Source organism: Emydura macquarii, unplaced genomic scaffold (assembly GCF_026122565.2).
Source record: "Emydura macquarii macquarii isolate MOO-44397 ecotype Brisbane River unplaced genomic scaffold, CSIRO-AGI_Emac_v2 contig_3345, whole genome shotgun sequence".
NCBI lineage: Eukaryota > Metazoa > Chordata > Testudines > Chelidae > Emydura > Emydura macquarii.
The window spans coordinates 2,148,883-2,161,809 of record NW_027133482.1 but is presented as its reverse complement, the minus strand read 5'-3'; the positions used below and the strand labels follow the sequence as shown (position 1 = coordinate 2,161,809).

The 12,927-nt window shown below is 43.6% G+C and overlaps 1 protein-coding gene across 3 annotated transcripts in view; it reads left to right on the top strand.

Annotated features, from left to right (window-relative positions):
• Positions 1 to 12,474, top strand: part of SLC4A11 (solute carrier family 4 member 11) — a 217,184-nt gene extending 204,710 nt beyond the window's left edge. For all 3 annotated transcript variants that reach the window (XM_067533596.1, XM_067533595.1, XM_067533597.1), the window contains exons 19-20: positions 6,260 to 6,429; positions 11,048 to 12,474. In XM_067533596.1, the coding sequence (XP_067389697.1) occupies positions 6,260 to 6,429; positions 11,048 to 11,111 (234 nt within the window). In that variant the 3' untranslated portion in view covers positions 11,112 to 12,474. The remainder of the gene's footprint in view (positions 1 to 6,259; positions 6,430 to 11,047) is intronic.
• The last annotated feature ends 453 nt before the right edge of the window (positions 12,475 to 12,927 follow it).

Genomic DNA, 12,927 nt, shown 5'->3' with positions numbered 1-12,927 from the left:
GATGTTTTCCTGCTACCCTGGTCGAACAAGTTGTGCTACACTTTTCCTGCAATCCCACTCCTACACAGATTGTTTCTAAGGATCAAATACGACCATGCTGGGTTATACTAATAGACCCAGCATGGCCCCAACAGATTGGCTCTCCGGTCTCTGGAATCTGTCTGTGGATGCTCTGATTTCGTTTCCATTGGACCCAGATTTAGTCTCCCAAAATCATGGATGGCTACTCCAACCAAACTTGTGTGTGCACTTCTTTTAACTTCCTTGAGGCTGTATGGCTAAATCCAAGAGAGGAGTCTTGTTTGGAGCACGTTAGCAATGTCTTATTGAATAATAGAAAGCCCTCCACCAGGTCTACTTGCATGGTTACATGGAAGCATTTTTCCACCTGGTCTCATCAATCCAAGGTTTCACCAATGCAGTCCTCAATCCATCATATCCTGGACTATCTATAGCATCTAAAACATCAAGGTTGGAAGTTACTTCTATCAAGGTCCAGTTGGCAAGAGTACCAGCTTTCCATCTTCATGTGGCCAACTGTTCTATATTTTCTAACGATAGAGAATCAGATTTTTGAAGGGCCTGGAAAGGTTGTACCCTCAGATAAAGGAATCTGTCTCCCGCCCCGGACTTGAACCTAGTTTTGTCAAGGCTCATGGGGCCTCCGTTTGAGCCTCTAGAAGCCATCTCTTCAGACCAGAAGGTGGCTGAGCTGCATGCTTCAATGTCCAAATCACCTTATACAGTCTTCTTTAAGGATAAAGAATCCGAGATTTCTCTTTAAGATGGTATCTAATTTTCATATTAACCAGTCGATTTACTTACCTACCTTTTATCCAAAACCACACTCCAATGGAGAGGAGCAATGCCTGCACACCCTAAATGTTAGAAGATTTTTGGCATTCTACATAGACAGGACTATAGAGTTCCATTTGTCAACCCAACCATTCAGACCCATTGCAGACAGAATGAAGGGTCTCCCAGTCTCTCCACAAAGAACTTCATCTTGGATAACCTCCTGCATTTGTGTAAGTTATGACCTGGCAGGCATTTCCCCCGCAAGCAAAGTGACAGCACATTCCACAAGGTCACACAGGCGATCCCATTCCAAGAAATGTTTAGAGCAGCAAACTGGTCTTCATTTCACACCTTCGCATCCCATTATGCCATCACCCAGTACTCTAAAGGCAATGCTAAATGTGGACGAGTTGTGCTCTGGTCTGTATGTCCATGAACTCCAATCCCTCCTCCTACTTTACAGCTTGTGAATCACCGAAAATGGAATGCACATGTGCAATCATTTGAAGAGGAAAAAATGGTTCCTAACCTTCCGTAACTGTTGTTCTTTAAGATGTGTTGCACATGTCCATTCCACAACCTGCCTTCCTATCCCTCTGCATCAGAGCTGTCCAGCAAGAAGGAACTGGGGCAGCTTGGCCTCTTATACCAGCACACAGTGGCACATGGCAGCAGAGGGTGCTTGAGCCACCCCAACAGGTACCATTGAGGGAAATATTTCCAATGACTCTGTGCAGGCTGCACACGTATCAAGATTGAAATGGACATGTGCAACACATCTCAAAGAACAACAGTGACAAAAGATTAGTAACTAGCTTTTTTTCACTGGCAACACTCCCGTTGATTTCAGTTGAGCCCATGACTGGGCCTCAAGGAAAAAACAGCCTTCTAATTTTATTTGGCATCTATTATTGTATCCCACTTCTACCTCGGATATTGCAGGAACTGTAGGTTCCCTTATTTGAATATATTCATTTGTAAATAAAGGATGGATATTTGTGGTGTATGCAGTTCTCCATTTGTTGTCTCTTGGCATATACTTAGGTTGTAAGCTCTTTGGGACAGGGACTGTCTTTTTGTTCTGTTTGTACATCACCTAGCATAATGGGGTTCTGGTCTGATGCTATGATTATACAAATAATAAATATCTGTTTTAGTACCGATTAGCCTGCTGTACCTAGGCTAGGAAACCTCCATATTTGGATATTTCCCCTTAAAATATGGGAAATTTTAGTAACTCATGCTGTGATCCTAGATACATTCATCTGTATTTGCATCAGTGGAAGGGAGAAGGATGATGGTGGTTGGGGACTCCCTCCTAAGGGGGACGGAGTCATCCATCTGCCGTCCAGACCGGGAAACTAGAGAAGTGTGCTGCTTGCCTGGAGCTAGGATTCAGGATGTGACAGAGAGACTGCTAAGACTCATCAAGTCCTCAGACCACTACCCCTTCCTACTTCTCCACGTGGGCACCAACGACACTGCCAAGAATGATCTTAGTCCACAGTGATCTGCTCATGTGGCTCTGGGAAGAAGGATAAAGGAGTTTGAAGCGCAAGTGGTGTTGTCATCCATCCTCCCTGTTGAAGGAAAAGGCCCAGGTAGGGACCATTGCATTGCGGAAGTAAATGCGTGGTTACGCAGGTGGTGTCGGAGAGAGGGTTTTGGATTCTTCGATCATGGGATGTTCCAGGAAGAAGGATTACTAGGAAGAGATGGGATTCACCTAACGAAGAGAGGGAAGAGTATCTTCGCAGACAGGCTGGCTAACCTAGTGAGAAGGGCTTTAAACTAGGTTTGATGGGAAACGGAGACCTAAACCCAAAGGGAAGTGGAACACCACAATGAAGCAGAAGGAGGAGGATGCAGTAGGGGAGGCCTCCTGATTCATACTGAGAAAGTAGGGCAATCGGCTACTTATCTCAAGGGCCTATACACAAATACAAGAAGCCTGGGAAACAAGCAGGAGGAATTGGAAGTCCTGGCACAGTCAAGAAACTATTATATGATTTGAATAACTGAGACTTGATGGAGTAACTTACACAACTGGAGCACTGTCATGGATGGGTATAAACTGTTCAGGAAGGACAGGCGGGGGCGAAGGGGTGGAGAAGTTGCACTGTATGTAAGAGAGCACTATGATTGCTCTGAGCTCCAGTATGAAACTGGAAATAAGCCAGTTGAGAGTCTCTGGGTTAAGCTTAGAAGCAAGAACAATAAGGGTGATGTCGTGCTGGGTGTCTGTTTATAGACCACCAGACCAGGAGGACGAGGTAGATGAGGCTTTCTTCAGTCAACTAGGGAAAGTTTCCAGTTCACAGGACCTGATTCTCATGGGGGACTTCAATCACCCTGACATCTGCTGGAAGAGCAATACAGCAGAGCACAAACACTCCAGGAAGTTTTTGGATAGTGTTGCAGACAACTTCCTGGTGCAAGTGCTGGAGAAACCAACGAGGGGCCGTGCTTCTCTTGACCTGCTGCTCACAAACAGGGAAGATTTGGTAGGGAAAGTAGAAGGTGGGCGGCAACCTGGGCAGCAGTGACCATGAAATGATCGAGTTCAGGATCCTGACAAAAGAAAGAAAGGAGAACAGCAGGATACGGACCATGGACTTCAGAAAAGCAGACTTTGACTCCTTCAGGGAGCTGATGGGCAGGATCCCCTGGGAGGCTAATATGAGGAGGAAAGGAATCCAAGAGAGCTGGCTGTGTATTAAAGAAATCTTACTGAGGGCACAGGAAGAAACCATCCCGATGTGCAGAAAGAATAGCAAATATGGTAGGCTTCCAGCTTGGCTTAACAAAGAAGTCTGGTGAACTTAAACACAAAAAGGAAGCTTACGAGAAGTGGAAGTTTGGTCAGATGACTAGGGAGGATTATAAAAATACTGCTTGAACATGCAGGAATGAAATCAGGAAGGCCAAAGCACAATTGGAGTTGCAGCTAGCAAGGGACGTGAAGGGGAACAAGAAGGGTTTCTACAGGCATGTTACCAACAAGAAGAAGATTAGGGAAAGTGTGGGCCCCTTACAGAATGGGGGAGGCAACCTAGTGACGGAGGATGTGGAGAAAGCTAAGGTACTCAATGCCTTTTTTGCCTCTGTCTTCACAGACAAGGTCGGCTCCCAGACTACTGCACTGGGCGGCACAGAATGGGAAGGATGTGAACATCCCACAGTGCTGAAGGAACAGGTCCAAGACTATTTAGAAAGATTGGACATACACAAGTCCATGGGGCCAGATGCAATGCACCCGAGGGTGCTGAGGGAGTTGGCTGGTGCGATTGCAGAGCTATTGGCTATTATCTTTGAAAGCTTGTGGCAATTGGGGGAGGTCCCTGGTGACTGGAAAAAAGCAAATATAGTGCCCCATCTTCAAGAAAGGGAGGAAAGAGGATCCAGGGAACTACAGACCGGTCAGCCTCACCTCAATCCTTGGAAAAATCATGGAGCAGGTCCTCAAGGAATCCATTTAAAGGCACTTGGAAGAGAGGAAGGTGATCAGGAACAGTCAGCATGGATTCATCAAGGGGAGGTTATGCCTGACCAACCTGACTGCTTTCTATGAAGAGATGACTGGCTCTGTGGATGTGCGGAAAGCAGTGGACGTGATATACCTTGACTTTAGCAAAGCTTTTGATATGGTCTCACAGTATTCTTAGCAGCAAGTTAAAGAAGTATGGGTTGGATGGATGGACTATAAAATGGATAGAGAACTGGCTAGAGCATAGGGCTCAACGAGTAGTGATCAATGGCTCTGTGTCTAGCTGGCAGCCGGTCACAAGCAGAGTGCCCCAGGGGTCAGTCCTGGGGCCGGTTTTGTTCAACATCTTCACTAATGATCTGGAGGATGAGGTAGATTGCACCCTCAGCAAGTTTGCAGATGACACTAAGCTAAGGAGAGTGGTAGATACCCTGGAAGGTAGGGATAGGATGCAGAAGGACCTAAACAAACTAGAGGATTGGGCCAAAAGAAATCTGATGTGGTTCAACAAGGACAAGTGCAGAGTCCTGCACTTAGGACGGAAGAATCCCATGCACAGCTACAGACTGGGGACCGACGGGCTAGGCAGCAGCTCTGCAGAAAAGGACCTGGGGGTAACAGTGAATAAGAAGCTGGATATGAGTCAGCAGTGTGCCCTGGTTACCAAGAAGGCTAATAGCATATTGGGCTGCATTGGTAGGAGCATTGCCAGCAGATTGAGGGAAATTATTATTCCCCTCTATTCGGCATTGGTGAGGCCACATTTGGAGTATTCTGTCCAGTTTTGGGCCCCCACTACAAAAAGGATGTGGAGAAGTTGGAGAGAGTCCAGCGGAGGGCAACAAAAATGATGAGGGGGCTGGAGCACAAGACTTATGAGGAGAGGCTGAAGGAACTAGGCTTGTTCAGTCTACAGAAGAGAAGAATGAGGGGGGATTTGATAGCAGCCTTTAACTACCTGAAAGGGGGTTCCAGGGAGGATGGAGCTAGGCTGTTCTCAGTGTTGGCAGATGACAGAACTAGGAGCAATGGTCTCAAGTTGCAGTGGGGAGGTCTAGGTTGGACATTAGGAAAAAGTTTTTCACTAGGAGGGTGGTGAAGCACTGGAATGGGTTACCTAGGGAGGTGGTGGAATCTTCATCTTTAGAGGTTTTTAAGGCCCGGCTTGACAAAACCCTGGCTGGGATGATTTAGCTGAGGTTAGTCCTGCTGTGAGCAGAGGGTTGGACTAGATGACCTCCTGAGGTCCCTTCCAACTCTGATTCTATAATCACTCCTACTCCACTGCATTGCAGTCTCCTTGTGTGGGGTCTCTTCTGTCCTCTTCCCAGCTTAGTTTCACAGTTGCTCTATCTCAGGGCAGATTGGGTTCAAGTAGAGGGTAGTGGTGATCGTTCCTGTAAGGAAGAAGATGACAAGTTATCCAATGGTAAAGAGCTCATTAAAACATAGAAAACAAACTGAAGTGGAATCTGCCGAACACGGCATCACCAGATGATGCTCACACCCTCCCTTGTCCCCTGGATATTTTACATGTTGCTACAAAGTGCTGCTAATCATGCACAGGGTGATCTAATTATGGTATTTATATCAGTATAATTTCTCGTACTCCAGATGTTCCTCAAGGCGATTCTATCTGTGGTTTCCTTCATTTTTTTATTGCCTAGTCATTCTCTGTGTTCTGTTGCCAGTACTGTAGCCAGAGCTTTAACCCTAGAAATCCTCAGTTCAGCCCTTTTGGTTTCAGGAACAGGCCGGTATTCAGCTTAGAAAGCCCTTTAACATATGCAGTGTCATTTTCTGGTTTTCTGATACCTACCCTTAGACTTGATATGTGAAATGAGCCATCACAGCTGTGTGTTGATGGTTTCCCTAAAATAATTTTATTTAGAAAGGTAGGCCAACGATACATTATTCCCACCTGGACTGATTTGTTCATTGTTGCCTGACATATGCCTCTTCTCTCTTTCACAGACGGCTTACCCTCCGACACATTACATTCGCAGGGTCCCTCAGAGGAAGATCCACTATTTCACAGGCCTGCAGGTTCTTCAGCTCCTCATCCTCTGTGGGTTTGGGATGTCACCGTTACCCTACATGAAGATGATTTTTCCTCTCATTATGATAGGAATGATCCCAATCAGGTATGACGCTCTCGGTACAGCTTTCACCTCACTGAGTGGCCAAGCTGTTTTGACCTCTGACTAAGCAACTACATACAACTTAGATTTCTCTGTGACATGTTACATTCAGGCTTGAATGGTCACACAAGGTGCCAGCTTGCTCCCCAGAACCAGCTACCTGGATCATGGCTAGCAGTGTGTGGTGGATGGGGTCTTTCTCAGGACACCACACCGAGGGCAGGAAGTGGTGGAGGTATGGGGCAGGAACCCTTGGAACCATACATACCAGCTAGGATATCTAAGCAAAAGCCAGCCGTGACCGGTACAGACTCTAGCACGGGATACATCCCTGGAGCAAGGAGGAACCCAGAAGGCAGATTAGTCTGCTCTAGGGGTCGCATGACAATGCCTTGATTGGAGCTAAACTGGGATTGAGTTTTCAGTGTCCTGGATTACACATGCAGCGTCCCAGCTTGGCCTGTAACGTGTTACTCTAAGCAGAATTGTTACGTGCAGTAAGGAATGTTTTACATAGAGAACCCTTAGCAGTCACATAGTGCTTTACAGCTTCAAACCCCTGGCACAAGAATAGGGAGCTCCTGGGCAGTGCTCCATAGTGTTAAAATGACATTGACACATGCTCACAATTTGCCATATTGCCCAGATGTGACTTTTTTTTGGTCTACATTTTGGGAGACTCCAGTGATGCTTTAGGGGCCGTTAGTGAGTGAAAGAAATTCATTTTTTCAGCATTTTAAGAGTTGTGGGCTTTTTGCTTTGATGTTTTATTTAATGAGCAAAAAAAAAAAAAAAAAAAAGAATTGACCAACGTCCTCTTTCCTAGTCTGTCCTTTCTTAGGTGTGGTGGGAAACGAATTACACGTCCAACAGTAATAAGCTATTTAGCAGTGATTTTTTAGCATGCTTTTTGGGCATCAGCCAGTACTGTAGCAGTTTAATGATGCCCTGCCGCCTTTGATGCATTACAACGTACTGGGCAGCTGGTAGGAGAATCTGCAAGAGAATGATCGCAAAGGAACTTATGGGAGAGTGTGTATCGAGGATGGAAAACTAATTGCCCGATCCTATCCCCGCTGAAGTGAATGTCAAAACTACCACGGTCTCCATTAGGATCAGGATTAGGCTCTCGGCGTTTTTCTGTTGCTGCTACCCTTAATTGATGCTTTTCCATATGTGCTGCGTCTCACTTACCCAGAAAAATGCCTCCAGCCAGACAATCTCAGCAGCACACGTGTGAGCGTCTCCTTTGCCTTCTCCTTTTCCCGCAGGGGCTGGGTCTAAAGTGAGAATTTTAGGTAATTCTCTCTCTGTTGCTGTGGCAACAGTGCGTCACCACTGGTGCTAAGACAGGGAGCGCTAGTGCAGACCAGCCACAAGTGTTTGTACCACCCTGCCACCTAGCGCTGCTGTCAGAACTTTCCACAGCTCTTAATAGAGCAAGGTGTGGATTTAAAGCAGAAGTGAAAGCATTTCAATATTAACCTGCATACATTTCCCTTTCCTTTAATTTAAAAAAAAGGGAGGGGAAGTGGATTGTAAAAAACAACAAAACCCCCAAATACCACAACATCAAGGTTGTGCTGTTTAACTGTATAAAAAAATAGGAATTGCAGAATCATAGAATCGGAAGGGACCTTGAGAGGTCTTCTAGTCCAGTCCCCTGCGCTCCATTACAATTCTCTTAGCAACATTAACTAACTCACACTGCACATAGATGATATTTGGAGTTACTGCTTAGAATGTAAGATGGGCACTTCAGAATATACAGTAGGGCAATGAGAGCAAGTTTGTTACTATGAGAACCTTTACGTCTGTGTCCTCAATGTTTATCGTTGTTAGTATTACGGCAGAGAGGCACAGGATGGATAAAAAACGATGATTTTTCTTGGGGGGGTGAACTTGGAATTTTAAAAAAAAATTTAAATTGTTTTTCTTGAAAAAATAAACCCGTTTAAAATGAAATCTTACTTTGTATTAAATTATGTTAAACTTCTTATAATCTCTTAAAACATTTAAAAGAGAATTAAATATGCTGAATCCATGGGCCTCCATCGAAAACGTCTGAGTGAAAGGCTGCTTTTCTGTACAAAGAGTGAATTGGGGGAAAACATCAACTTTTGTGCTCTAAGGGCTTGATTCTGTGGGGGACCCAAGAGCTGCACTACGTAGTGCAAGAGACCTGCACAGTCATCACAGGTGTTGGGAACCAGCCTCTGACTCCAGGAGACCCCATCATGTATCTTATCAGGATCAGCCACTGAGCCCACCTGGGTGGTCTCGTACTCCTATAGCTTCTCCCTACCTGAGCTCTGATTGGCCCAGTTCTCAAATTATGAATATTTATGGCTCCATCCATCATTGACTATTTCCTTACGTATTAAAAATGTAAAATTAATAAGCATCTGAAATGAAGCCATATCACTGATTAAATAAATGTGTGTATATAGTTATAATGTACCCTCCTGAGTAGCAATAAAATGTACCGAATCTAGTGCCCTGCCTCTATTTAGTTGCACATCAATGTGTTTTAATGGTTATATCAATTGATGAGTGCTCCTTTCTTTAGAGAATAACTGAAGTGCAAATGGAAAAGTTGATTAAAACTGATGATTTAAATCGAGGCTTTCCACTTGGTGCTTGAAATCCTGGTTTAAATCAATCCACCCTGGTGCTGAGTCCCCAACCAAGATTTGAGGCCCTGTTGTGCTAGGTGTTGTACATACACATAGTAAGTGGAAGTCCTTGCCCCCAAAGAGTTGATCCTTCAAATAGACAAGACAGACAAAGGGTAAGAGTAGGGACGTATTATCCCCATTTTATAGATAGAGAAGTGAAACCGAGATTAAGTGGTCACCCGGGGAGTCCGTGGCAGAGCTGGGAATAGAAGCTATATCCAGTGAGTACCAGCCTAATATCTTAACCACAAGACCAACCAATTAACAATAATTCTCCCCAAGATATTTTTTCCCATTTCTAGACTGAATCTTTATCTGTTACACTGAGTCCAACTGCATTGCCAGGGTGCGACTTAGACTGTAAACTCTTTGGAGAGGGGAATAGATTGTCTCTTTGTTGGTACAAGTCAAGTATTGCGCTGGCACTCAAATGAATACTACATTATTTTGGGAGACTCCACCCCGGCTATTAATGAAATATTCCATCCAGAGAAAATGTGCCATCTCCTGAGCCCCTTGCAATTGTTAGGAGTGGCAGAGCTTTGGGGAAGCATGAATACTAGTGATTAAACATGATTTTTCTGGCACTGTACTCCCCATGGATCGAGTATTTTAGGCTTCGCTTTTCCTCTCTGGACAATCATTTTAGTGTTGAGTTGAATTGAATTGAATTTAGATCAAACAGAGTTTATGTTTTCCAGGATGTTTTCATTTTCAAGTGTTTGTTTCATGTCAGATCAATTTGAGGAGTTTGAGGCATTTCTTTGCAGTAAGTGAGAGTTGAAATTTCCTTTCCTGGCTAACTATTGAGACGGTCTAAATCTAAAACAGGCTTATTGCATTGTTGTATTTATTATTGAAATAGCTGAAAAGTAACTTCCTGTGCTGTTGAGGAAGCAGAGGATTAATCTACAAATATCCAGTAGGATATATTAAGGAGAGAGCTTTTTAATGTTGACTGTAGTGCCACTTAGTGTTTGTTTGACTCAAATGAGATACTGTTGTTATGTTGTATGAAAGTAACTTCCAGAGGCCCCAGTCTGTACAGTGCCCAGCACAATACGGTCCGGGTTGTAACATGAAATAAGGCAATCCCTGCCCGCAAAGACTTCACAGTAAAAAGATGTAACAGGTACAGGTCGGTGTATAACACAGCGGAGTGGACAGAAGCAAAAAACAAGAGAATGTAAAAGCAGTGTTGCAAACTCACAAGCAATGTTTGGCGTGTTTTTTTTAAGGCCCCAGCTCTTAGTGACATTGAGTGTCTGAGAATCTTAGCTTACTTTTGTGTGTTTAACGAAAGATTCTAGACCTCGTGGTTGTGGAGAAAACCTTGCACCTGGGTCACAGGAACTAGAGGGCAAATAAAAGGAACCGAAATGTATTGATTTATTTAAAACATTGTCACTTTTAAGCCAGTCTCCTAATGTTTTGGGTTCTGCTTTGTGATTTTTGAATAATCAAAGTTAGAGATGGAAATGACCTGCTAGGAGAGCCAGACTCCCCTTTCTGAACACTGGTTTATGTTCTGTTTCGACCAATGAAAAGCTGGTCCACTGCCTTCCCCAAACCAGCCAAGGGCACAGATGTAGGGGAGAGGCCAACATCCCTTTCCGTTCTTGACACTACCCTCAAGCCCCCTCCCTTCCTTGAAGCTCTTGCCGCCTTTAGAGAGGAGAGGGAGCACAGGCACCGGAAATGGTGACAATGCCGCTCTGACCGCTGAGAACATTCCTTCTAGGAAGGTCTTTGCAACAGTGCAGTTTCAGGGACTCCGGCAATTTGAGCAAATGTGGCTGTGTTTTCACACCAGCTTGACAAACCTGATGGAAATCAGCAAATTGCATACACGGAGCCAGAGACACCCCCAGCTCTGAAGAGCCTGGAAAAGGATGAACCAAACCCTTATTGCAGCACTAATTATATCTGTTGTTTACTCGTAGGTATAACCTGCTTCCTAGGATCATTGAAGCCAAATACTTAGATGCAATGGATGCGGAGCACTAAAAATGAATCTCTGCTCTCAGAACCGCAAACGGCTTTTCGAATCCAAAGGAAATGGCAGCCTTGTTGAGATGTAGAATTATTGATCTGAAGTTCTCTTTTGTTTAGAACCTCCAGGACTTTCTTTCTGCTCTAGTATGGCGCTGGGAGATACGCGGTTGAAGACCAGACCATTCAAGTTTCAGATCAAAACAGACTTGGATTGGGAGGCCAGTACTCTTCTGAGCTTTGAGGCAAGCCAGCTTTATGGAAGTGTTACCTTCTACATCCTAAAACTTGAAATCCCAAAGATCAATGTGTTTCTCTTGTTGGATTGTGCTGTGCTAAGGTTGCCTCACGTTCCCTTTTTTAAGGGGAATCCCTTTTTTTATACACTGTGTCCCTTTTCCCAGAACACTATTGATCTGTAAGGACAGTAACCAATCCTTACTTTACAGAATTACTGAATAATTTGGAGCTTTAATGCAGTTACCCAAATCTCCAGTTCATCTTCCAAAAGGATAGCTCTGTGCTGGCCTGTTGATGTCAGAGGAGACGTGTAGTGATCTCATCGAGTTGTTAAGTGGATGGGCTGGGAAGCAAAAGAATATGGTTTGTACTGATTCATCTAAAGCTGTAGATTGTGTATTATTTAAATTTCTTCATATGTACCAGAAATGTTCAGAGATTGGGTTCACTTTGTGATGCTGATGTAATTACAACTGGGTCTAAGCTACTTGGGAATTATTTGAACCTATTTTACACTGTTACTTCTCAGTAGTCAAATATAGAATAGTAGGTTTGTACAGCAGCAACCTTCTTGGTTGTGCCCAAAATTCACCTGGATGCTGAAATGTGGCAAAATTCAGTCACGAGCATTAATGTTCCCATATACATATGTACAGAACTGCCTATGTGTACATATATACATACATAACTTAGATTTGTGTATATATTTTGCATATATTATACATATGTTGGATATACAGGCATATTCTTTCAAGATATTGAAAGTGTTCTTGTGCAATCAGTGATACCTGTGCTATCTTGACATACATTTGTTTTGCTTCAGTGCTGCTTTTTTCTCACTCAAAGCCATTCTTTGTCAAACTGCATTATCCCAATTACTGATTTTTTTTTAAATACTCTGCTAGGTTCAAATATTCCTTCATTTTCCTCTAGTCCTTTGGCATTTGTGACCTGCATCACCCTGTCTGAATGCTCTGACATGTGAATTTTGCATTTAATTTTAATGTACAGTATGTAGTGAAAGTTGGTTGTTGCCTAATCAATATTTCTGTTTGTCACTTCACTGTTTCAGTTTTGTAGCTACCTCCCATTTTCCCCACCCCCCAGACATTACATTATATTTCTGGATGAATTCTAACTCTCCTGCCATCTATTTTATCTTTCGGTTTATTTAATTTTGCTGGTTATTATGGTCAGTTTTTCTATACTTGAAGTACTGTGAAACGATCTATCCTTTAGTGAGTTCTCTGTTGATCTGTAGTGCAGCTAGGAGCAAACTTTACAAGAAAAAAAGTGGAGCGATGAAGATAATGAATTTTAAAAAGCAAAAAATTAGGATAATGTTAGTACAAAATGAAATGCAAACATTCAGTAGATTAGCACAAAAAAGTGTTTTTGTTTCAAGCAAATGGTTCGCACAATAATTGACAGTGAGATTTATCAGCGAGAGAACATTGGTGATTTGGCTTTCTTTACAAAGTAAAAAACTACAGCTCTCCATCACTAGTGAGAGGAACTGGGGAAGAAAGCTCGTATGCTAAAGCCAAATCTCTAAACCCAAACTCAATAACCCATTCAAGAATTAGTCTGT